Consider the following 27,001-nt stretch of genomic DNA (forward strand, 5'->3'; position numbering starts at 1 on the left):
ATATCGCCGCGCGCTTAGAGCGATACTGGCGGAAACATGCAAGGCGTGTTTGAACCAGAGTTGCGCAAGCCGTCAAAGGCGCGCAACTTGGTTAGTTGAGATTAAAAAACAGCGCACACACAAAAAAAGGGTTTGCACCATTTATTGCAATCGGATCGACGATGGCAGGTGACGTCCAAGAAGCCGATGCTTAGAGACTACCGAAAAATGTGCACATATGCAACAACGCTAAAAACATAACTTGACTTTGTGACGATCGTACAGCATCACGGCGCGGCCCTCGAGACCACTGGACGGAACACTGCACTGTGTAACACTTTGTGCGACGCGGCGACCGGCAGTCGCGACGCCCAACGCGCGTCACTGCATTAAATAACGAGAATATCACCTGCAATGGGGTGTAGCACAAGTGGATCAACCATACAAATATTGCACAACACAAGGTCACATGCACACCAAACAATTTTGGCACAACAAATGGATCATAAATAGTAAATAAGTGTGAAGTGGAAATTGGTGATAATACACGCATAATCTCAAAGGGCCCTGAGGGAGAGGCTTAAATAGCAGCCTTCCTACAATAAACGATACTTCGGGAGATTGTAGAATGACTTTGTATACTCCTGTGCAGAAAAAAAAGGGGGGAGAGGGGGGAAGGGACTTGATGTAGTCTCCACGATGGTGAAAAATGCTGCAGAAAAATGGCATGCTTTGACACACCCTGCCAGACATCACTTTCCTTGTCATAACCATCTAAGTGCACGTAATGTCTGCCCCACTGGTATTGTGCCCGCTCTTAATTAAAAACAAAGTGTGCCAGCTTTGTGTGGATAACGAGTGAACATAAGCAGATGTGCAGATGCAAGGTGGCATTAGACATATATTTATGTATATATAGGTTTGTGTGTGTACATGTCAGTGTATTTTTGCAATTAAGGGTGCACGTCAAGAATTAAAATAATAATTAACTACCCCACATCAAAGTGTGGCACTAAAACTGGTATAAAATGCGCAGCATTACTACCACTTTCAATGCTACAGTGCTGGGGTTACGAATTAGCGAACTGGCACATGTAATGTCAGATCTCAAATTAAAATGGCTTAAAGAAAATCCCAGCTCGACAGCACCTTGCACAGTCTTTACACACTGTTAGCATTGCAGCCATGTCACAGATGCACTAACAAAAGGGCATTATGCTATCGAGTGGCAAGTTCACACGGTGGTTTCTCGGAAGATGCGCACAGGGGAGCCTGGAACCTTGACCTGGATGTAGCGGGTGGCTGCTTCCTCCTGGGCCGGCTTCTGACACGGCTCTGCCACAATGAAAGAGGTGCACATGAGGAAGTGTATGTCCACCACAGAGAACACATAGATGGCCACATGTGCAACTTGTGCTCAAAGGCTAGCCGATGCACCGCCCGTCCGCTCAACCAACGTTCAGTGAAATTTTAATGATTAATTACGCACTTACAAATTTTACCACACAAAACTAAGCTTTCATAAGTATCTACAAAAGGCCTTAATGGTTTATGAGAACTGCTTCTTAGACTAGTTGCTACAGTCAAACTTCTAACAGTGCTCACAGATCTAATGAATCGTTGCATATAATGAAGTGTTGAAAATGTTTCTTTACAACATTACCACATAAGGAATACTGTATACTTACAACGAATATCAGATATAACATATAATGAGGTATTTTCAAGGCAGATGCGACTTCATTGTAACATAGAATATATTTGCTAAAATATATATTTGCAAACTAAGAGCACACTTAAAAAGATAAAGGTAGGCAGGTGTCATCGTCAATGTTTCCACCTTTTTGTATGCTTCAGAAGGACCATCTGTTGGGCTAGTTGGCCTATCATAGTTACTTCTAGACATAGCGTAAAACAATACACATACACACGAAGAAGACAAGACAGACAAGGACACGCGCTACTACCTTCTGTTTATTTTGATCGACACATCCTTCAATTTTATAATGTGAGCGACGTACAAATGCCACGCCCCCTTGCCAATGCGCAGGTGACAAACAAATATAAAAAAAGTTAACAATACTGCTACCTTTTTCAAATAACAGAGTTCAAGAAGTCCAGTTCGGCACTGTGCAAAAGAATAGACACTTTGCTTATACAGATACATCAATTCTTATGGATAAAGAATGCTTCTAAAGACACTCGAGTTGTGTGGTTTGCAGACTTGCCCAAGATGGTGGTCTCACAAAATTGTGCCTCGCAACCACACAGTGCGACATGGGCAATCAAATGTGCATATTTGTCATCTTTTTCTTAGCTCTTAGCGCATACTCCATTTTGTATGCTGCCTTTTAGGAGAAAATGTCTTTTTAGTCAACATGGTACCTGGAAAGTTTCATCCTGATACATCTTTTACTCTACCTGAAACAATGTCTTTATAATGTCTTTGAAAATAGCCTGTAGGCTCCAGCGACCATTGTTTATTGACACTTTGGTAATTAATTACGGTTCTTTAGGGTTTCACCACACATTCTTTAGGGCTCTCACTAGCATCTTAACAAGGTATACTCTGTTCCTGCCAAGTTTCACATGAAAATGTCTTCATGTTTGCCTGGAGCAATAATTGAAATTTGCATGTACAAACAAGATCCATGGATGAGCTCTTAATAGCTGACACTGTAAAATACAATTATAATATGTAAAAGTATGAAGAAAAAGAAAGCAGTGCTGATCAAGGCATCTAAAGCAATAAAAAAGTTGAGGTGACAAAAAAAAAACGTAGCAACAATGAGAGGAGTTTACTGCCCACTGTTGGAGCTATAAAAACCCTGCAGAGCTATGACTTGGCAGCAGCAATGATGAAGTGGAATGCGAATGGTAGATAAAAAATGTGCGCAGTTTGCACTAGTGGTGCAAGGCTGGAGTCAACAGTGGAGCTTGTGATCACCTAGCTTTTACATGGCTTGCGTAAGTTGTTTGTAGGTTTTGCGAGGTTATGGTAGGCTTGGCTAAGTTGTTGTCTCGACGGGCTAGATGCTATAAGTTTTCAAGCAGTCGCATGCCGGGATCGCTTTCTCGGTGATGTCAAGCGTTCTGGCACCAACTCTCGCGTTCCCTAGACTGAAACTCGGGATCCTCGACTCAGAATTGCCTCTTCTCAGCCGCAGCTTCGGCGCGGTGTTCCGGATTAGCTCGGCAGCGACACATCGCTTCTTGCTTGGCTGTATGGTGCTCTTTCTGGTAAGCCACTTCTTTTCCTGCGTTCAGACTTTCTTTGGTCTTCCCATGGCAGCACGTACGCACGGAGTACAAAGGCGAGAGGTGTGTTGCCGTGCCGGCTGTTCCGAGCTTTTACTTGCCTGTGACCTCACAACTCCGCACCACACATGTGGGGTGCAAGGAGGTTACATGGCTCGGTGCTCTCGCAGGTGCTTGCTAGGCAACGTGAGGTGGCGCACAGCTGGGCTGAGTTTTCTGGTAATGCTCCACGGTGGAACTAAAAGCTGAAAAACTCCACTGTTAAAACATCACTTGACTATAGTCGCAAGCAAACCAGACACGCATGGGTCCATTTTTTAAAGGTAGTGCTAACTTGTCAAATGTAGCACTTTCTTGTAAGGAGGGTAAAATGGTAATGTTAGAAAATTAGGATGCTTCTGTCAAAATCTTTCCTTAATGGTATTACACATAACTCTTCAGATAACTCTTCGTACTGTGGCTAACATAATTCAGCACCTTACAATGCCAATGTAAAGCTCCATTGCAAGGTCACATTTTTCTGCAAGACAACTCACAATGTTGTGATCCCTAAGCACATCTTGATGACAAGCATGCCTAAGCATATGCTACAGGTAACCCCAATGGCTATTGTCTATGCAGGATCCCAAGAAGACGACAAGCCATGACAATAATCTACTAATGGCAGTGATCTGAATCGAGTATCAATATTCTAGAAGAGAAGCAACACAACTGTGAGCTTAGCCTTGGCAAGCAAAACCACACCAGCTCAACTAGATTTTAGTATACTACAAAGGGAGTAGAAATAAACTCACCAACACAAAAGGGCATGTCAAACCTGTTCTGACTGGGTTGTTGACTAGAGGCCTCATGCACCTAGACACGACGAAAAACTCCGACTACCACGTTTAATGCAAACACAATGCTGTAAAAGATAAAAACAAAAACAAGAAAAGTAGTCAGGCTTTCTGCAGCTACGGAGTGGTGCTGAACTCAAAACAGGCTAAACAAAACAACTTTTTGAATACACAAATGGAAAAGAGCAGGGTCTTGCAAACAAAGGAGAATCCCCCCGTCAGCATGCGGTAGCTGGCAGCCAGCGACAAAAAATGGGGGCATCCACTTACACCATGCACAACAGAACGGGGGAGCCATGCACATGTGGGAAGTGGTCACAGGAGGCGGCACCCAGCTGGGCAGCCCCTAAGCAACCTCGAGGACCGGTGCGGGCTGGCACCCTTGTGCGCCTCGCCTTTAGCAACACAGCCCGGGGGGCACGTACCTGCAGCAGGGACCATGCGGAACCACAGCACCACAGGCTGCAACACAAGAGAAGACGATCGCCACTGCAGTGGGCCGGCTGCTCCTCCAGCGGCAGCCGCCGCTTACCTTGTGGTCGCCCATGCACACATTCGGCCCCATTATGTGATACACCACAGATGCCTTGCCACCTTCGTCAGGGCCCTGCACCACAGGAAACAAGTTTGCTCTGCTAGCGCCCCACTGGTTTCAAGGAACTTCCCTTACTTGATCTGAATGAATATGGAGCACAAAGCCATACTTGTCACAAACCCTTGCAAAAATAATACAAACACAATTTTGTATAAACTAAATCAATGTGGATTTGCGCAGATATACAGGTAGTCATGAACGGCATGAAACAGAAACTAAGATATTGGGACTCAAACACTCCAAGGAACTTCAGGGAACTTCCCTCACTTCATCTGAATGACTACATTGATGCCTTCAGGTAACGTGTGGGTTTATTGACCGGTTGCCTTCATGCAAATTGATCACATTCTCGTGACACATGCGGCAGAAAGGATGCTCCACATCCGCTGCCAAGATCTGCGAGTGGTGGCGCTGGCTAACACTTCCAGGGTTCTATTAGGAAACATAAATACCCATGAAAGTGGATGGGGAAACGACGCCGCGGTAGCTCAATTGGTAGAGCATCGCACGTGAAATGCGAAGGTTGTGGGATCGTTCCCCACCTATGGCAAGTTGTTTTTTATTCTACATTCATTTCCACATTTCTTTATTTCATTCTTTAAGCACAAGTAATTCTCCCTATTTTGTCCTTGGTGTCAGTGTTTGTTGGCTTCTTATGATATGACAGATCATGATGCCATACTTACCAGAAACCCTTGCAAAAATAATACAAACACAACTTAAGCCAATGTGGATGTGTGAAGATATGAAAAGACAGGCAGTCACGAACGGCATTAAACAGAAACTAACACATGGAGACTCATACACTCAACTACATATGCCACGAAACCGTACTTATGAAAACTTGAATGCATACGATTTTATAGCCAGCATACAAATTCATAAGGTCAATGGCTACTGCGCACCAAAAATGATAGAAACTGCAAACCAATAAAGAAATCAGAAGTAGGTTTCTCACCGTGTACACCAGGGTCTTGGCCGATTTGCTGAGCAAAATGCGGTCACACCAGGCAGGACAGCGTGTCCGCATGTAACTGCGGGGACCCGAGGACTCCTCTTTGAATGGATAGCTGCAAAACACCATTCAAGGCATGTTCACAACACACAATACAAGGTACAGCTACGTGCAAGTGCCACATCTGACCCACCTTGGCGGGAAGGCGATGTCAAATTCAAAAAGACGGTCCTGGAACAGGCTCGGTTCTTTGTCATGCTCTTGGAGCTGTGAAAACAAAAATCTCAAGCGTTGTGGTAATGTCTTTACCAAACTTCAAGTAAACAAAACTTTGGAGTAGCAAATGTTTTACTTCCTTTAGTAGTAAGCAATTTTGCTTAGCAGTTTGGATTTAATGACGTTTCTTGCACATCACGCACATGCTCCATCATGCCTCCACAATGAGAAGCCATGTGGAAGTAGTAAGGAAAATGCATTGCATTCATTTGTCAAACCAGCAATTTACAGAGCAAAATTGGTGCCACAGCTATGGACTTAGCAATACAACCAGTCTCTTAAAATTTTCATTGATTCAAAGATAATGACCAAAGGTGGCCGAGCACAGGGAAACACGAGGACAAGATGCACCAACAAGCCCACATCGCCACCCTTGTAAGAGATAATGTTTGCAGATACATTTATTAACGCAATAGCGTTAAAGGCCCCGCATTGCAAAAAATTGGGTGTTGGCGGCGGCATTGTCCGTTAGAGTAAAAACATCCCGAACCAAGCAGGCCCTCCACGTGGCACATAGGCATTACTGAACCAATTGAACTTCTCAAAGTAAAATGCACCCGAAAATTTTTGAAGTGCGACTTACACACAACCTACAGATATGATAGTGTCAGATTGTAATTTGAATATGCGAGAGAACATCATTTTGTTACGCAGAAACTCTCAAACACAAACCCCTTTTCCAACTGCCGTTTGAGGTCTGTCTTAGTAGGAGTGGCATGCCCCGCTCGGTTCTTTGCAACACCATCCAGATGGTGTTCACCTTCGCATATTCGTGGTGCCCGCCATTGGGGGGAAGGAAAAATAAATAACTAGAAAGCTTGTCTTTGTGCATAGCGTTCGCCACCAGCGTTTCCAGGAAAACGTTATGGCTACATAAGCTGCAGTTGCCAGGAAGCATGCGAAGCTGTCTGGGATCTCTGAATGCTATCACATTCCACTCCCTGAGTAAAGGGTTATCTTGATAGGTTAAAATATGCATATCTATACTTTTACTAACTAAACTTTACCTTAAATAAAATTATTTATTCCTTAAAAATTCAAAATTTTTTATGCATTACACGTATTAAACGCAAAGCTTAAGCACCCTCCAAGTTTCTTTTTGGCTTGTTTTACAAAAATGAAAGCAAAAACTAATTAGTTGTTGACTGAACATGCCGTTAATTAGCTCACACTGTTTTGTATCAACGTAAAAATAGGGCAACTTCATTCATTTACTACGGAACATGTTTTAAAACCCTGATACGCTGAGACATACTACTGCTTAAAACTCTAATATTTCCCCTAAACACCTTGGCAGTTTTCACTTTCAGAGCACTTCAGCAAAAAGATACGTGAAGGCAAAAACAAGGTATCAGCACACTATCAGCACACCTTCAAACGCAAAGAAGCTGGAAATGACTTTAATGCATCGTTTTGCTTCCAGGTTTACCCGATTTTGTAACTGTGGCTTAATTTAGCCTCCAATATGTATACTTGTGAGTACTCCATGTTTAGAAACCGGCTACAGAGCGATCACAGATACTTTCATGTAATGACATGGAAGAGGAATTCTGCTCACTTATTTCCTTTTCATGTTTCAATATATGGTTATGGTATACAACAACAAACAAGCACATGAAATGCTATTGCAAGCTTACACTTTCTAGTCATGTCTGCCTTTCAGCTGCTTTTTGTAAAATTACCAGACACAAAACATATCTGAGAAGGAGCACACACCCATTTTCCGTCATTTCGGTAGAAAGCCTCCTCATGGTCTTGAAGAGAGAATACTTTCCTTTCCACTGTAAGCACCACCTGCAATGCACCAGCCAATTTACTACCCAAGAAAGTGACACTGCACTTGGTGTGAACCTTCCCTTTCACATCCATGACACCATATTTTCAAACAGATGCTCTTTGTCTCACTGCTTCTTCATTCATCCTAACTTGAGCCACTTTCACAGGTTAGACAGTTTTAAACTGAAATGTTTTATTTACTTGTAGACACCTTCGTAGCCTGGTAACTCGCTGCATATTTTCTGTGACTGAAGTAAACTGTGACCTATTCTATGCATCACCTGCTGCAATGGCTCTTGAGGTTTGCTTCTTTATTCTTTATTCAGAGATACCCCGCTTTGCCCGGGTGTGTGCAAGCAGGGGGGTTAAAACTTCAAAAAAAAAAAAAAACACATTTTCATTCGTACAGCACACTTGGTCACAAGATAATCGATTCCACTCTGTTACAGTTTGGGCAAAAAATGAATTAGCATAAAGGTTCGTTCTAGTTCGGTATTCTCGAATTCACGATCTGTTCTCTTAGATACATAGTACGGTGGTTTAATATAAGTGTCTCTACTAATTCCGGTTTTGTTATTATATATGCTAAATAGCAATTTTAGAGGCAGTTTTCTTCGGCAAGACAAGAGCGCTTCCCATCTGAGCTCACTTTTCATTGCAGTGCAGCTCTTCTCTTTCTTGTAACCTTGCCGCTTTGTTTTGTATTCTCTTGATTTGGTCGATCAAGGTTTTCTGGCGAGGGACCCAAACACAACACACATACTCCAAGATTAGATGAATGAATGAAATATAAGCAGTATTTTTGAGGGCAAAAGGTGAAGATTTCAAATTTTGCTGAATATAATTTAGCGCTATGGCAGCATTTGCAACTACATTCGCAAGCTGTATTGAAGGGGTCACTGCTTGAAGCTCTGATTCACATTAATAAAACTATTCTTCGCTTAAAATGAGACAGCTTGTTAATATCAGCAAATCCCCTCATCTGCTTGACGTCATGTCACTCAAAGAACAAGATTCAATAGCAGTACACCACAATATTGACACGTGTACTTGTCTTTATCGGGCGACACGTTTCACCGCCTAACAAATGTTATTGCACAGCGCAGGACGCGCTTGCATGTGTGGGAAGTTTCTGGAATGTTATCGATGGTTCCATCCACTGCCTGCGACCGAAACTTGTGTAATCTGATTGCATGTGTGCGCGACGCGAATAATGTAGAACTTTGTGGAAGGCGTGCGGGTCCCAGCGCTGGAACATTCGACGATTGACGTATAAAAGCCGATGCGCTTGACCCGTTGATCAGATTTTCGCTGCTCGCCGACTGTGTTCGCCGCTCTCGTTGTGCTTTAAGTGTAGCCTGTTTTGTGGGCACAGGTTCGCCCAATAAAAGCTAGTTTTGCCTTTCACAGTATTGCTACTGCGTTCTTTGATGTCACAACCACATGACAATATAACAAAACTTCATCTCACATGAAAATACCTTCGTTATATTTCATATTCGTCATAAGCATATGAGCTGACATCAGCGAAAAATTCACGGTCAGGTATGTGAAGAAAAGAGAAAAAGAGCAAGTGTGATGCCTTAAATGGGACAGCACAGAGTCTCCTTGCAACTTTGGTGGCCTGCAAATATGCTGCCACATATCGGCATGGCATGGCGGCATACAGGTACTTTACATGTGAACAATGCTAAATTGCAAATGCGCTTGGCTAAGTCGTTAATTTGTATGCAGCCACGCAATTGGTGTGATTCGTGTGAATTGGCTTGCTAACTGCAATCGAGCAAAGCCAAGCTGTTCACCAAGATATGCACACATGTCCAAAATATGCTGTCTTAAGTTGATCTGGCCAAGTGTTTTACATTCATACTACCAAAACACGCATTTTGAGCTCCAAGAAAACAAATGCTTGCTTCGCTGTAGCCAAAACTGTCTCAGATCTTGCATTTTCGGTTTTGTTACAGCAGTAGAATACTAATCTAAATAAAGGATAGCGAACCAAATTTTATATTTACTTCATTATATTTGTGATCATTATATAAAGGTTGACATTTAAAAAGGTATTGACATTTTGTGCCTTTTCTGTACCCCCTGCAATGTAATATACGGCTTAGTTCAAATTTAAAAAAAAAAAACAAATGTGGGGTTTTACGTGCCAAAACCACTTTCTGATTATGAGGCACGCTGTAGTGGAGGGCTCCGGAAATTCAGACCACCTGGGGATCTTTAACGTGCAGCTAAATTTAAGCACACGGGTGCTTTCGCATTTCGCTCCAATCGAAATGCGGCCGCTGTGGCCGGCATTCGATCCCGCGACCTCGTGCTCAGCAGCCCGACACCACAGCCACTGAGCAACCACGGCGGGTTGGCTAATTTAAAATCACCATTTCTATATTTTAACTTCAAAAGTTCTCAACTCCACTGAAATCACTTATTCTATGGTCATTACTGCTGCACTAATGTAACACTTCATGCATTAATACACAAGGTCCCAACTTAACAGAAATCTATGTATGCAGGTAGCTTACGAGTGCTGAAGTTTGCAAGTTTTAACACAGGAAACTAATTTCAAATAAATTCAGAGCCCAAGTGGAATTGATACAAGTGTAGTGCCAGGGCAGATTTCTTGCTGGTGGGAAGTTTTCACTCCAGAAACAATATGCATACTATCTTACTGGTGCCACTTAGGGCTGTTTCATTGTCATAGTGTAACAACCATGTCTGTTGCTTTAAATGCAAGCACTACTGGATCCTCTTGTAATATCTTTAACAAGGTTAATGAAAACATCGCATCTCGTTAGTAAGCATAAGACATGGTAACATATAATAAACATATTACAGGTGTATATCATGCACAGACACATCAAAGCATGCAGAAAAAAGAATGCACTTGCAAAACGCTGTCATAGGTTAAACTTGTGTGGCAACAACATGAGACAAGTTCAAGGTGGCACCAGTCTTGAAATATGTCAAGAGGCATCAAGGCATTTAGGTTGTGTCATGGTGAGAACAGATATGGCTGACATCACATTTGTGTAATCCATGCAAATAAATTTTTTGTAGGAATCATCAGCACAAAAGCTGGTCAAACTGCGACTACAGTCAGCCACAGTGGTGTCATAATCTGAGCAGTTCAGCAAGAAAGAAAAAAACATTTCAGCAATGCTGTGTACTGCCAACTTGACTAATCATTCAGTCAGCATTGGTCCCATGTTTACCTAACACATAACTTGAGAACTCCTTGAAGCGTCTGGGAATGTGCTCAGCAGCGATTCTTAATTGTGCTCCCTGTTTTAAATCAGCAATATATTGTAGCCTGTTTATTGCAGACAACATGCCCATGGGCTGTGCTTTGTAGCATTATGTTCTACATCTCAACATGGAATCTCAACTACCGGCGGGAAAAGTTTCAAACTCAGAGCGACTGATTTTGCAACCATGTCATGGCACCTTTAAAATGTGCATCTGGTATAGTTTCCAACAAACAGAACCAGAATCACAATGCAGCTATTTGCAGGAGCAGCCCAATAAGGCAAAGCATGTGTCACAACAATCCCACCTTATTCTCATCTTTAGGATCCCTGAAGAGAACTTTTGTGACATCTCCATTTTTGGCACTTTTCACTTGAACTGGAGGGGCCTTATCTGTAACTTTCTGCAAGAACAATACATTCATTCAGAAGAAGTAGTGTGCATGTTTTTTCAAAGGAAAAACATGCCAGCTAGAAAAGGTATGAAGTGAATATGACTTTCAGGGTTACAAAAAGCAGCAGACACTGCAATAAGAACGAGTCAAATAAAAAGTAATAAAATATGAGGGGAGTACATCACCTCTATGACGGCCTGTGTGTCAAGTCTAAAATTGAAGTCTCCAAAGATGAAGAATGGAACATTTTCATACTTGTCATTCTGGATCCTTGAAATAAAGCACACTTATCCTCAGTCTAATGAATATGCAAATATGCAAGCAATAACCAGATCAGCATGACATGGCATTACTGTTAGGCTAAGTTCTTTTCCTTATTTTCGATGAAAAATTGAAAATAACCAAGAAAGTTCATAAGGCTAATCCACAGTGTGTTTCTTGAATACATGCAATGGTAATGCACATTTTGCAAAAGCAGCCTTCAAAAACAGAAACTCCAGGAACTTGAGTGTTTAATTGTGCAGTTTTCCAATGAAGCCATGAATAAGAGTAAAGCTATACAAAGCAAGTGAACCAGCTGAAATTGTGCCAGAGTGATACAAAGGCAAGAAAGCCGACTGGGATGCTTTGGTTTGTTCACACTACATGTTAGCAGCCCCACGTTTCATTCTGCGTGCTTTCCTTCTTACATCTCATTTTTCATGAAATCACTGCAAATTTAACAATGCTACTCCTTTTTTTTTTCCACCTTTTCACTGGCTGCATTCTTGTGTTATTCAAATAAAATGGGATCGCCATATCCCTAGAGACTTTGGTAGATTGCAACAAAGGTACTGTACCAGCTGCCATTGTGGACAGTTGTAGGAAAATGTAGCCATGGGGGTTTGGCTAAGTCAAACTGCACCGCCTCAGATGAGAACAAAAGAAAGAGTGACAAGCACACACACACCCATCAGAGAGTGTTTTTATCTTCTTTCTTTGTATGTGTCCTCATGCAGAGCAACGTTTTTAAAATCTAAGAACAAAATGCCCGAAAATCAGCATTGTTCAATAAAACAGGTTTCTGCTTCACAGTGCCTACTAGATTTTAGTATTTTGCGATACATGTATACGAGTTTTACAATGTGCCATAAAACTTGTTTTTTTTTTTTGTTTCAATCTTATAACAATGCAATACAATCAAATATGAGATACACTTTACCTGTTCAGAGTGTAGTCAAGTGCTCCTTGTCTATTTTTTGTATAAGAAGATGGGAACTGGAAAAAAAATAAGAAAAAAACAAGATTTGACAAAAAAAAAAACTTTCAATTTCAAGAGAAGCTTCAATTGGCGGGCCACATGTGCTCTAAACTCACACATTCCATGGCTATGAAGTTTGATTCATCATGGAAAAGATGGATATTGACTAGGTCAAATATTGTGCCTTGCAAGCTCCACCTTGTTCGCATAAAGCCTTTTCTTGACCACTTGCACTGCAAAAAAAAAAAAGAAAGTTCTGCCACCCTAAGAAAGAAATTAAGGGATTGCTCACAATTAAAATGTTCTTCTCTTCAGTGGACATCTTCAGTAATACTGCATTATGATCTACAATGGTAAATTAAGTGACTCATCTAGCAATTCTAGGGATTTAGAGCTGGCAGACATGCAGCTGATTCCCCTGTTCACGCAGGTTTTCGCAAGTCTTGGAATCACCTTCTGGCTTGGTGTGGTTGTCGGCGGCACAGAATTTTATCATGACCAAAACCAAACTTCAGCGTTACTTTCATCTTCGGCGGGTACCACATCCCACGACTTGTCAAGGCACATCGGCGATTCAAGGCCCATTATCTTCAGTGCAGCGCTCGCCGCGTGGTGGAATTTGAGTGATTACTATCGACCAATCGCCGCTGGAAATCGAAGCCCACATGACCAAAGTGGACACTATACAGATGAGCAACGCTTCTGCCTCGTGGGATTTGGAGCCAGCACGCTGGCAGACATGCAGCTGATTCCCCTGTTGTTCACGCAGGTTGGTTTGCATTACGCTATTCGAGTCTCACGGCTATTGTGTGCGTTGTCCGCTCCTTCCACTATGCTGGTTGCTGATGATTACTGTCGTAAACGAGCGCGGGAGCCTCGAAGTAGGTCTTTTCTATTTGTCAACAGATTTTTCTACATGTTAATGCTTTTGTTACTTTCTGGCGATATAAAACTTAATCCGGGTCCTGTCGAAATGGAAATATTGGAAAGACTGCAAAAAGGGCAGACTGCAATCTTGAGTAAGCTAGATTCTATTGAATCCAGGATCGCCATACATGAAGGAATGATAGAGGACATAAAAGCCAGCCTTGGAGCAACTAGCAACTAGCAACTAGCCTTGGAGCTTGATAGTGACCTAACCACTCTAAGAACATTGCATACATTTCTTAAACGATTAAAACTCTCACTTATTAACAATGCGTAACACTGCGCATGCTTGCACATGCCCTCACTTTTTTTTTTTCCTTTCCTGTGCCGATGTTTTCGATGACGTAACAAAGAAAATTGTTAGAAAAATGTATCTCATTTGTGAAATGTTCCCTACTACTGTATTTTCTTGTTTTACTTATTCAGCTATTTAGGTTTTGTGTGATTTTGCAGTATAAAAAAAACAGCTGCCATAGAAGTGTTCTTTCCCTGATAACAATCTGCAGGGACCCTTTAACAAATTTGTTGGGTCCCAAAAGTGTGTACTTTGCAATTGTATACGTTCATTATGTTAAATAAACTTTCAACTAAGAAACAAGTCCAGGACCTTGGTAGAGTAGTTGCAGAACATAAGGATGAACTTGAGACTCTTCAGAAAGTACTTAGGGATTTGCAGGTTAAGAATATTGACTTAGAAAACAAAGGTCGGAGACAAAACCTTTTGTTTTACAGAGTGGATGACAACAGGGCGGAAACATGGGACCAATCAGGGGAATTGATTAAAAAGATCGTTGGCGACAAGCTGGGAATTGAAGTTAAATCACTACAAAGGGCACATCGGATTGGTGTATACCGAGAACCAAAAAAAAAAGAGGCCGATTATCGTAAACCTCTCTTCGTATAAAGAAAAAGAAGAAATTATGTCCAACGGAAAAAAATTTAAGGGGTCAGAGTTCAGAGCTGATCAGGATTATGCGCCAGCTACTCAGGAAGTGAGAAAGCGATAATGAGAATACAGTAAGGTGCACAAAGGTGAGAAAACAAAAGTTAAACTGAATTTTGATAGGCTTACTCTTGGTGAAAGAACTTACGTATGGGATGACGAAAAGAAGGTAGTTGCTTCACTACAAAGAAAAAAAAATGATGCTTGCCAGAAAAAAAAGGTAACACGGCACAACCTGGTCGCCATTTTAATAAACTGTAGAAGTGTAACGAATAAGACGGAAGAATTGGCAGGACTAATTGAGTTGGTGAGAGCTGACGTAGTTATTGGCACGGAATTGTGGCTGAACCATATCGGCGATCGTGAGGTGTTTCCAAGCGAATTTGTCGCGTATCGTAGAGATAGGCCGAGCCATGGGGGCAGTGTATTTTTACCTGTGCGAAGTACCCCGAAATCTGCTGCCTTAGACATCCTGTGTGATGTCGAATCTGTTTGGTGCACAGTTACCCTAGAAGATAATTCTTCATTCGCCATAGGTGCATTTCACCGACCACGAAACTGACCACAATATACACTTCAATCACTGAATAAAATTATCTCACAAGTTTCAAGCAGACCTTTCATTCTTGCTGGTGATTTTAACTTGCCAGACTTAGAATGGCGTGATGGAAAATGTGTAAGCAGCACTAGGTGCCATGTAAACATGGAAATGAAAAATTGACAACTTTGGTCTTATTCAGATTGTTACTTGCCCAACTAGAAATAATAACGTTCTAGACCTCGTGTTCTCAAATTCCCCCAGTTTGGTGAATAATGTCAGTGTTATTCCAGGTATCAGTGACCACATGGCAGTTGTTGCAGACATTATAAAAGAGAGTAGAAGAACCTTAAGTTGTGCAACAAGAAATGTTTTTCTATTCAGCAAGGGTGACTACTCAAGCATAGCTCAAAAGCTAGAAGATTATTTGCCCGTTTTTGTGTGCCTTGATGAAAACAATAGTGTAAACGATTTATGGTTTAAGTTTAGGGATAAGGTGTTAGTTCTCGTGGATAAGTATATACCTGCAATACAAGCAGGCAAGATTAATAAATACAAGAAGCCATGGATGATGTCTGGTATTTTGAGAGAAATCAAGAAAAGGCATAGAGTTTTCCGTAAATTAAAGACAACTGGAAGCAGTGAGCACGCGAAAGAATTAGAAGCATTAACGGAGCAGTATAAAGCAAGTGTGGAAAAAGCAAAACAGAGATATTTCTAGGGGCTCAATAATAAAATGAAAACTGATCCCAAGTCGTTCTGGCATTTATATCAAGGAGTGCGGATCTGATAATGTTGGAGTCAGCGAACTGAATTTTAATGATACGGTTATAGTTGATGAGGCAGCTAAAGCCACATGTATAAATACGTATTTCCAATCCGTGTTTTTACCCAAGCATGACGCCCCTTCACAACCACACCCAAGCACGTTTCCACTTATGCCGCCGGTGGAACTGAGTGTTCGCGGTATACGTTCTCTTCTTGAAAGCCAAGACTAATCTAAAGCAGTTGGTCCTGACGGCATCTCTCCTCGTGTACTGAAGCGATGTGCTGCGCCCATTTCGCTTTACCTTTAAATAATTTACACTAAGTCCCTTTCAACAGGCACTTTACCCGATGACTGGGAAATTTCCCATGTTGTTCCGGTTCATAAGGATGGCTCAAAAAAGGAGGTAACAAATTACTGGCCCATTTCATTAAAATCAATATCATGCAAACTCCTTGAACATATCCTATTTAGGCACATATTGACCCATCTTACAGATAATAATGTTCTGATAAATGAGCAGCACTGTTTTCGCAAGGGCTTTTCTTGTACCACGCAACTTGTAGAGTTCTTTCATGAGCTGGCTTCCAGTGTTGACGAGGGAGAGCAAACAGATTGTGTGTTTTTAGATTTTCGAAAGGCCTTCGACACCGTGTCGCACTTCCTTTTCCTCATCAAACTGCAGATTCTAAATTTTGACCAGAATGTACTAACTTGGATAACCAATTGCTTGTTCGACAGGCGTCAATGCGTGCTTTTAAATGGGAGGTGTTCATCCTATGTTGGTGTCTCATCAGGCGTGCCACAAGGCTCCGTCCTTGCACCACTCTTAATCCTTATTTTTGTTAATGATATTTCTGTGGGTATTTCGTCTCGTATACGTTTATTCGCCGACATTTGTGTTTTATATCAGCAGATTAGGAACGCAAGTGACGGCATTTCTCTGCAGGACGATTTGGATCGTACTACAAGGTGGTGCCAGAAGTGGCAAATGACGTTGAATCCAAAAAAGTGTGTGCACATGCGTGTTTCCAAAAAAAAAAAAGAAACAAATAGAAAATGCTTACACTATAAATATGTATGTGACTACTACCGAACCAACATGCAAATATCTTGGTGTTGTTTCATCACATGATTGTTCATGAAATGCTAATATTGATTATGTTGTTGGTAAAGCAGCAAGGGCTCTTAACTTTATCCAGTGGAACCCAAGATGGGCACCCCAGAATTTAAAGAACACAGCCTACCTCACGTGCATTAGGCCGATTTCGGAATATGCATGCCCTGTATGGGACCCGATGCAGGCCAGGTCTATAGATTAGCTTGAAAAAATTCAGAATAGAGCTGCGCGGTTTGCTTTAGGGTGGCACAAGCGGACAGACAGCTGTACCACTATGAAAACGGAATTGGGTTGCGAATCGCTTTCTTTACGCAGAAAAAAACTGCGGTTGAAGTTCTTCTGTTGTGTTTTTCATGGCAACACTGGAATTGCTTGTAATAACTACCTTGATGAACCCAATTACATGTCCAGTCGAAATGACCACCGACACAAAGTGAAAGAGTACCGTGCAAGGACAACTATGTTTTACAAATTCCTTCTTTGTGATGGCTATCAGGGATTGGAACCGGCTGCAAGAGATGCAAGTGTGCTGTATAGATGAAGAAGTGTTTCATTTAAGTCTGTAACCCCCCCTGCTGTAACGTCTTTTTGGCAAAGCAGGGCACTCACCGAATAATGAACAAAAGAATAATATTATCATAAGAAAAAACATTCAGCTTCGTTAATAACTGAATTGGTTACGTCAACTATTTGAAATGCTAGCATGTTCATTGCTGCACTAATTGAGTATGATAGAAAAAAAAAGTAACTGCTCAGGAGATAAATAAACAGCTTAACAACAATAGAATTTCAAGCTGATGTAGCTATAAAGCTATATGGAAAACTTACCTCTGGAAACAGTTCCTGGGGAAACTTAACCTTTTCTTTGGTGAACACCTTCTCTATGTTTCCAGAATGAATCTCCTTTGCCATGACTGGTCGAAAGCAGCACTCTGATGATGCATTGAGAGCAGAAAAATAAGAGCCCAGTACAAAATGAAAGCCAAGATAATAATCTTCTAGGCACACCAGATGGCTCACCTTGAAAATCCCAGATCTGGGGGTTTCTCAATGACTGATGGACAAAGTACAAGTTGCCCAAGGCCTACCAAGAAGATACAAGAAGATACAATGCAGTATGTCATGGGTGAATTGAAATAACATATCAGTACTTTTCATTCATTGAATAGTGCAAACAATGTTTAATTTGCAAAATCAGTACCTTGCATCTATAGCCATATACAAATTTCTAATATTATTCAACTGCAATGAGCTTTGTGCAGTGTTAGGGCACAGTGTCATTGAACAGAGTGTGACACACAGTTCAAGTTGTTAACACAACTAATCCTCCCCAGTCGGCAAAAGATTAACTGCAAAAATTATGTACTGGTGAAAAAAATTGCTTACAGTTTACCTTCAAAAGCAGCACAACACTTTAGAGAATGTGCTTTAGGAACAGTACCACTGGAACAACTGCAATGTACAGCTGCTACTCAATGGGTACACACAGCATTTATGCTGCAAAACAAAATTTTTAGTGAGAAACAATGCCACCTCACAGCTACTAACCATGTGCAACACTATTAAAGTTCCCCTGCTCCAACCTGAAGCTCGTTGATTCTCAGCATGTACGTAATGCAACTTATTATTGCCTTAATCAAGTATTTCAGATTTCCTTGCTGCATGGCATTTCTCTACACTAAAAAAAAAGATGTGAATTATTTTTTTTTTTCAATTCCATTTTTTTTCTTTAATGTACTTTTTTTCTACCACTCTCTTGGTTTCCTCCATCTATCAACATGTTGCTGCCCATTTTGTAAACACCACAAAAGGAGCATCAACACCACTAAATAGTATATTCTTCTCAAAATATATTAGTCTGCCAAATGGGATATTTTTCTGAAGCTTTTCAATAATGCATGGTTTTTAATATGCCCATTCATTTGAACTAGCTTATTGTACCAAAAATTGGCTAAATTTATCATTCTCTCTTGGGGGTTTAGGTCTACATTGTGTGTAGTGTTTTCAAATCAAAAGCTAATTTTTCAACACTGAACACACATGAAACACAGAGCTAGCACACACTGCTGGATAATACAGACTTCCCAGGACACTGAAAAATTCAACGTTAGATTCAGTTCAATATTGACATGCCTGGCTTATAGGCCTGCTCCAGATGCATGATTACCCAGCAAGAAACTCACCGTAAATTTTTCTACACAGGAGAAGTCTTCGTCCAAGAACACTTGGACTGCTGTGTAACTTGAGAGCTCCTCGCTGCCCATGAGAGTTCTGTGCAAAGAACGTACCTATCTAAGGCTGCAAATTGACAGTCTTGCCAGCACTATAATTTCTTGACAGAATAGAATATAAGTACATTTCTTGAGTTTGACGTGATGAAAGCAGTGCCTTGACAGAGCCTTACGTGAAAAATAGAAAGCCTGTTTCTACACATGAGATTCATAACCTAAAACTAACATGATTGTGATAACATCATTAAAAACACACCATATTCCAACCAAAACCATTCCTGCAACAGGTTTCCAGGACAAAGATCCCCCAGTAATATAACTTCAACAATACCTATGTATTTTCTCTACTTTTTTATTTTTCTGTGAATTGAATTCCAAGAGGGTCATGAATACTGAGAGATAAATAGTGGTTTGTCTAAGAAAACAACATAAAATGGAGCTGGTGTTGCTGTTGAGTAAGGTATATGTGATTAATATTCAAGAAAAACAACAACACGAAAGCAGATATGTGCAATGTAATAACATAATACAAAGAATAATATTAGAATTCCGACAGCAGAAAAAAAGCTATAGAAAGCATGGAGTATTTGTACATTCCATCATACATACTGATACCCACTGTACAAATCTATGAGAAAAAGGCTGAGGTGCTTAAATATGTTTACAGATTAGACGAGTAAATGATAATTGATTTTGTGTATTGTTGCATGCACTGATGTCAGATGCCTTTCGATTTCTTCGTTTAAGCAAGAACATTACCCCATGCACACACATTCACGGCATTTTTTCAATACTAGTCACAATGTACTGCTCTTTTGCATTCCTTTTTCGTTTCTAAGTGCATGACACACCAACGCCAAGAGGGAGAGCAAGGGACTGCATGCGGGAATTGTAAAGATTTCTGACAGCAAGGAGAGAAATTTCATACATTGTTATAAAAGCACTGAACAAGCCTTAAATCATATGCAAAACTGAAACAGTGTAGTTTAGTTTACAAATGATCTGATTTGCATACAATTAAGTTTGTACACACTTAAGTCTGAAGATTTGCTGTTCCCTAGGGGCCTCCATTCATGGCTGCTCTAAACAACTAATACTGACAAAAGTCAGAACAGTCAGTTTGCTTTTGATATCCTCAACATGAGCCTGATATGCTTTTGCAATTCATGTCTTTCAGAGCAGTATTAGGAAGAGTGTTGCTAACCTTGTGAGACAGCTAACGTGCTCACAAGTTTTTTGACATAAGAACCCCCAGACCAGAGCAGAGACATTAAATAAAAATTTTCAGCACACTTACTGTGGTACACCTCTCACCTGATGAAGTCGGAAACGTGGGGCATGGTCCTTTCGTAGTTTTTCCCACCTACTTCTTGACAATGTAGAGCCAAAAAACTGGGCTGATACTGCTTCACCGTCTGCATATCATTTAGCAAAAGACACTGTTTGTATTCAAAAACATGACTTTACATCCTAACTATACAGTACATTACCTACCCGAAGGAACTCGCCTATCCATCCCGGCAAAAGCGTTCGAGGCTGCGAATGGACGTGGAAAACAATCAGAGGGGGCAAAGGAACAAGAAATGGTATATTTTAGCTCTACCGCTCTGACGTTTGGCCGCGCACGGGAAAGACAAAGTTTCTAGCGACCATTCCCGCGTGCAGCGAAATGCTAGGAAAGAGCATGCAGTGTGTGTTTATGCTACCAGCAAGACAGCAAACAATTATTGGTGCACGGTCAGCTACAACCAATATCACCGGTTGAGAGTTTCTCCAATCTGACGACCATAATAATGCGTGCTATCAACACTGTATTTTTATCTCACGATCTGGGGCGGGGTGCTACGCTCTCCGACGATGCAAGCATGACTGAGTCGCATATATTTATTTGTGCTGCTCTGCGGGAGATCAGGCGTCCCACCGACATCAGACGTCGACTAGTGCAAGGACTGGCTTAATTGCCCGCATTTTCGACGAGCGTGCGTTTTCGCCCAGGTGGACAAGGTCCCCTCGTCTACCCGCTAATACGTTTAGTACAGAGACTGTTGCAGCTGCACAGCGGCAGTTCGATCGGTTGCATGAATCCGTGCAACTGTACGGGAATACAGTACGACGCACGTAATAGCGTTACGGAAGCAGCAGGCACGCACTATTCCGCACTTTAGTAATATAAAAAAAAATTATCAGCAAAAACGATTCTTCTTTTCCCTGCTGCTCTTTCACGGAGCTCTGGAAGCTGGAAAAATGCACGCAGGCCTTCCTTACCTCTTCAAAGATGGATCCTACGTTGGCCGTGACTAGAAGCACCGGTATGTACTCGCCCATTACTGTCCTTGTTCACCTTTCCTGGTATGGCCGTGTGGACAGAGGAAAACAAGGTGCGCTTACGGGAGGCCCCCAGAAGCTCCCATGTTGAGCCTGCCGATCAGCCCAGAGCGAATTCGTCCATGATCACAGTCCTCTTCCTAGCGGAAGCGCACAATCAAGCCCGCCCACCGCTCCTGACGTCAACGACTGTTTGGGCAACTATGCGCCTGCGTCTGCTTTCGCTACGCTATGGTGGCTTGTGCCAAAACCGCGCTGTAAACAGAGTGCATTAATGCATTAAACACCGGCTCGGTCTACCTTTTTCTTTCATTATTTTTTCACCGGACCAAGTCCTTAAATAGGAGATAAAAGTTGTAAATGAAATATTGGGCATGAGCGTGTAGCTCACGAAAGATTGCAACTATGCGAAGCGGGATGAAGCGCCGCGGCCTCGTAGCGCGTCAAAGCCAGGGCGCCTCAGACACGCACACATTCCTCGCCGCTCGCTGACAAGGCGCAATGCGTACTCTCTGCTGTACCCGGGCTACTCAGCTGGCGTGAGCACTGCTCGCATCACTTGTTTGTGGCGAATTCTCTCCGCCAGCCAATACGTGAACGCCCAGTAAGGAGCACAAGTCGGACGAAACAGTGTGCAATTTATTGCGCCGTTTCACAAGAACAGATACATTAATTGTACAGAACATTAAAAACGCACTTCCATGCACGTACACTGCTACATATCATAGTGAGCGAAGTGCATGCGCTCAAAATAAAATCACTGCGCTTGAACTTTTCGGTCATCCCTACAAATACTGAAACCATGCACAGCATCACAAATCTTCTCACATCCGAAAGCTTGCTCCTGCTTAGCTATGCCACTTTAGAAATTCTACCGGCTTATTGGCAAATAATGTCAATTATATATACCTACACAATATAAAGGCATATCTTTGTATGCAACATCAATTACACAGCAGAGATATGCTGCTTTACAAAACACACAAACTATTTAAACGAGAAGATTCTAGCAATACTTCTTAAACAACACCTACATTTGATCAAGGCACTCCAGAAAGTCACATGAGGGATGAGTAAGGACACAAATGGCCTTTGCTGAGCCCACTGTGACTAGACCAGTGCAGGAGGCGATGTTTATAGTGCTTGATGAACGACCTCCACTCTTTGCACCAATTGATAGACCTTCAGGAAACCAGAGCTCAACAGCAGCCTCCGCCTTGTGAAGCTGGTTCTTCAAGCCTAAAGTTTGTGCCTGCTGGAAAAGAAATGGTGCCACAATGCGCAAACATGTTTTCAAAAATGTAATTACAATTCCTGCATCCACACCACCTGATCAACAAAATGTCACACTAACCAACAATATATGAAGCAATCAGTATGTATCTGCCATACTGCCACAACAAATATAAAAAGCTGTGCTTAGTCTTTACAAGTTACATTTCAAATATGGGTAAAAAATACCAACAGTATGCACATCAAAGGACATACATGTGTGTGTGGATCATGGTTCACTCTCCCTCCTGTGAGAGAGGCAGGAAGAGGGGGGGGGGTGTCCTTCATATCACATTGGTACATTCATATCAGCAACATTCCTCTATTAAACATGTGGATGCAACAGTCATACAAGAATGACAAGTTTAATTTCTAGAACAGAAATAAAAAAGTACAAAAGTTACAAAGCTACGCTCAGAGCCTGCTGGCCTTGAGTGAATGAAAGCTTATTGCTTTAGCCACATTTATATGAATACAACAATTTCCCATGACATCGCATTTCCCACACATCACATACACACAAATAGTGGTAATGTTCTAGGAAGCAAATGCAGCGCTGATGTTGCTCTGCATTGTGAATTGTAACTGTGACGATGAGAGGACATTTACTCAATTGTATGTTATGTCCAAAGAAGGCTGGCAAATTGAGCTAGTTGATATTCCATTAATTTTGTTGTAAGAGCTTATGGCACAAAGAAGTAAAACAAGATGACCACAAACATAGACGAAAGGCCCGACAATGACGTTAGTATGGACGTGTCAACTGCTTTACCTAATCCTGGATTGACTTGCCACCACATGAAGAACACTTTGGAGAGCAATCATTTGTGTTCAAAAGCGTGTTGCAGGAGACCTCATAGCAGTACACCAATGTTACACATTTCAGCAATACTTTTCGAGCTACGACATACTCTACTTTTGCACAAAATGAGGACCACCATGGTTTTTTACAGAGCCTCAATGAATTTGTTTTGGCTATGACTCTGTTCGTCTGTGTTTCGTAATGCCATAACTTTAACAACCAAATTACTGGAGAAAACAGAAAATAACTAAGCGATTTCATGCCAGAAAAAAAAGTACCCTTCCAAACCCTGAAAATAATGACATTACTGCAAATTCACTTTTCTGTAAGAACACTTCAGAAAGCAAGCCGCTTTTCATTTCTCTTCCTTAGCTCTCATTTCATGCCATGTCAGAGGAAACACATATATACACATGCCTTGCACGTACACCTTTTCCTTAATTATTTGGAAACGTTACTTTGCAGTAACGTTTCCTTCTGTTTCAGAGTTTTCCCTCCCTCTAAGCCGCTTTCATAGCACAACACTACTTATACATAGAATCATTGCTTTGCATTTTCATTGCTTTGCATTTCTCTTGCACTTTGTACCCTCATTTACTTCATCATCCTCTTGGCAGCGAGATTAATGCTACCTTGCTTTCCGCCTCTTCAAATGAAAAGCTCCCTAATCCTATGAATGTAACCCCTGTATCTTCCCATAAGACAGCTGTCCCACTCTAGTCTTCTTTAAATCTTCACATCGATATCTGTCTTTGACCATACTCAAATGACTGCACCAAGGCTCTTAAAATACAGTATACGCTCATGCAACAGACCATTTTTTTTTGCAACTTTGATGAGGTGCGGTCTTTTTTCCCACTAAATTTTCCTAGCTATGCTTCATCTCCGCGATACTTTTTTACCAAAAGAGTGAATGCTATTGTTCCTCTAACGCTTTTCTTTTTTCTTTCTTTACTTTTTTTCATGCAGGCAAATGTTCATATAATTTTAGTCACTTTCACCACTGCTCAGGCTTGGTTCGGCAGCACACTCATGGATTCAATTTTTCTCAGTGTCATACATAGCGCTAGATATGCCTGTAATATTAAAGTTTTTCATTACAATGCGCTCGGAATGCAATAACAGACAAGCTTTCAGTTCTTTTATTTATTTTTTACTTTATTATTATTTTCAATTTTTGGTTTCCAAGGTTGGGGGATGGCTCATACGAGTGTGTGGTCCTTACTCAATTATATATGGTCAGATTTACTCTCTTTCAGATGATACCATTAAAATATTTATTTTTCCTTTTCACTCTATGCGTCCATCTTAGCATCCCTATTTCTGACATCTGGGTACTTTGCCTCTAAACATCCCTCCAGTTCTTCTGTTTTGCTTGGACTACACCGTTAATTTCTATTGTGACACCCATCCAGTGTTGGACCAAGATACAATGGACATCTGTTAAACTGGTTGTGGGTAATTCAATTTATTTGATGCCAATGGGACAGTCGCTGCCAGCAGCCAACACATTTTTACAAGTCAAATCTTTCATTATTTTAATCCTATAAATGGCACAGGTCAAATTATTTTACGGTGGCTGATGTGTGCACACACAGCTATGTTGCCTTTAGGGTAAGAGCTTCTTCAATGCAGCATTTCTACTCAACACAAGTACAAAAGATGGGAAAAAGTTATGTAATTTATAATTAATATTGGGGTTTTACATACCAAAACATCAATCAGATTATGAAGCAAGCCGTAGTGGGTAACTTTGTATTAATTTTAACCAACTGACGTTCTGCAATGTGCACCCAATGCAAAGTACAACACCTAACCGTACTCAGTTTATTTCTGCTAATACTGTTGATATCCCAGTCCAACCAGTACTATCGGGTGTTCCCCTGGGGGAGCACCATTATTGTATTGGGACCCTCTGTATTGGGACCCTTTTCTTACCAGACGGTAGATAACCAAGATGATGTTGCCTTACTCCAGACCAACTTAAATAACATACTTGCCTGGTGTCAAATGTGGACCACAGAATTAAACATTTCAAAATGCAAACCAATGTGCATATCTTGTATCTCATTAGTATGTCCACACTATCACCTTGCTAATGCGTCTCTCGAGTCCATTTCATCTTACAAATATCTCGTTGTTCATATCTGTAGTATACTATCATGGAAGCATCATGTAACGTACATCATCACAAAAGTTAACTGTTCACTTGGGTACTTTCAAAGAAATTTTTATATGGCACCCCTATTACTTAAAAACTTCTCTACACAACTCATATCAGTCAATCACTTGAATACGCATCATCTATCTGGGATCCCAGTGGTACTACACTGATAAACGAACTTGAAAGAGTTCAGAATCGTTCCATTCGCTTTATGTTATCCAATTATGACTGCACAACCAGTGTTACCATGAAGTCACTGCTTAACCTTCTGGAACTTACCATTCGGCGTAAAATAGCCCAGCTCACTCTCTTTCATAAACTTTACTAGGATAACAATTATCTTCGTGAACAGTTCATTAAAACCCCTACTTTCATATCAGCTAGAATTTACCACTTCCAAAAAGTTGATGTTCCTCGTTGCAGAACTGTGACCTATTCACATACACTTTTACCCTGAACCACCTCCGAATGGAATCAGCTGCCAGAAGCAGCTACTTCAATAACGGATACATTGCGCTTTAAGAGTTTTTTTAATAACAAGCTTAACATTGCCTAATTATTTGGGCTCAAATAGTAGTTCTTTTTTAGCAAGTTTTTTTTTAGACCTCGAAATTACTATGCTTTTCTTAGTTGCAACTGTAAATTTTTTGTATTAATTTTTCGATTGTTCATGCTCCTTATTCAGTATCAACAGTTTTTTTTTTCCAATTTTGATCTGTAATATGCCCCTCTCCTCTGTAATGTGGAAACCCTGAGGGTAAAATAAATAAATAAATAAATAAATAAATAAATAAATAAATAAATAAATAAATAAATAAATAAATAAAAGTGTTTTTGCATTCCGCCCCTAGTGGAATGCAGTCACCGTGGCCAAGCCTGAAACCGTGACCTCGAGATCAGCAGCACAATGCCGTAGCCACCGTGCAGAGAAAAATTAGTGCCCAAACAAACATGATTTGTGGACACAAAGAAAAAGGGATAGAGAGCAATTCCTGGCATAAGTGAAAGCAGCAACAGATAGGTAGTCAGCCTATCTATTGTGGCAGCCATATTTCTTTGATGACGAAGATTATTGGAGTTTATTGGCACAAGGGCCAGATGTGGTCAAAGAGTGCCAAGGCCATGATAATAAGCTGTCATTCCTATATGCATCATGAATGTTGAGACGTGGATGAAACACAGCTGTATATAGGCCTAGAAAAATATTCATTCAAAAGTGCATAATACATATACATTAAAACTACACAATGATACATGACATATGCTATGATGAAATGATGTAGTACTACAAAAAGGTGATGTACTAAAATATGTTGCTAGAAGTCGCACAACTACCTCACCAGGGCCCTTAG

General features: G+C 41.1%; 2 protein-coding genes and 1 non-coding gene across 14 annotated transcripts in view; 1 reads left to right on the plus strand and 2 right to left on the minus strand.

The window, feature by feature from the left end:
• Positions 1-124: 124 nt before the first annotated feature.
• 5PtaseI (inositol polyphosphate-5-phosphatase A) lies at positions 125-21,891 on the minus strand. 6 transcript variants are annotated; one of them, XM_070531215.1, is made up of 17 exons: positions 21,352-21,890; positions 20,581-20,622; positions 20,401-20,501; positions 19,039-19,126; positions 17,876-17,939; positions 17,684-17,787; positions 12,678-12,794; positions 12,523-12,578; positions 11,507-11,591; positions 11,235-11,330; positions 7,616-7,693; positions 5,817-5,890; positions 5,627-5,738; positions 4,606-4,680; positions 4,499-4,535; positions 4,032-4,141; positions 1,176-1,314 (listed from the first exon to the last, which is right to left on the minus strand). In XM_070531215.1, the coding sequence occupies exons 1-16, from the start codon at positions 21,409-21,411 to the stop codon at positions 4,125-4,127; spliced, it is 1,206 nt and encodes a 401-aa protein (XP_070387316.1). In that variant the 5' UTR covers positions 21,412-21,890; the 3' UTR covers positions 1,176-1,314; positions 4,032-4,124. The 6 variants fall into 6 exon arrangements, with proteins under 6 accessions (XP_070387311.1, XP_070387315.1, XP_070387316.1 ...); XM_070531211.1 differs by lacking the exon at positions 4,499-4,535 and adding an exon at positions 4,344-4,498 and having other exon boundaries at positions 21,352-21,888; XM_070531210.1 differs by lacking the exons at positions 4,032-4,141; positions 4,499-4,535 and adding an exon at positions 4,344-4,498 and having other exon boundaries at positions 125-1,314; positions 21,352-21,891.
• Positions 5,146-5,218, plus strand: TRNAS-UGA (transfer RNA serine (anticodon UGA)). Its single transcript has one exon. It is a non-coding gene; the product is annotated as a tRNA-Ser (tRNA).
• Positions 21,892-22,029: 138 nt separating the features above from the next.
• LOC139054351 (ras-related protein Rab-24-like) overlaps positions 22,030-27,001 on the minus strand; it is a 39,301-nt gene continuing 34,329 nt past the window's right edge. For 5 of the 7 annotated variants that reach the window (XM_070531224.1, XM_070531221.1, XM_070531218.1 and 2 more), the window contains one exon: positions 22,467-22,666. In XM_070531224.1, the coding sequence (XP_070387325.1) occupies positions 22,611-22,666 (56 nt within the window). In that variant the 3' untranslated portion in view covers positions 22,467-22,610. Of the gene's footprint in view, positions 22,667-27,001 lie in introns of all 7 variants that reach the window. The other 2 variants (XM_070531223.1, XM_070531222.1) reach the window with 2 other exon arrangements.

This window comes from Dermacentor albipictus, chromosome 1 (assembly GCF_038994185.2).
Source record: "Dermacentor albipictus isolate Rhodes 1998 colony chromosome 1, USDA_Dalb.pri_finalv2, whole genome shotgun sequence".
In the NCBI taxonomy this organism is placed as follows: Eukaryota; Metazoa; Arthropoda; class Arachnida; order Ixodida; family Ixodidae; genus Dermacentor; species Dermacentor albipictus.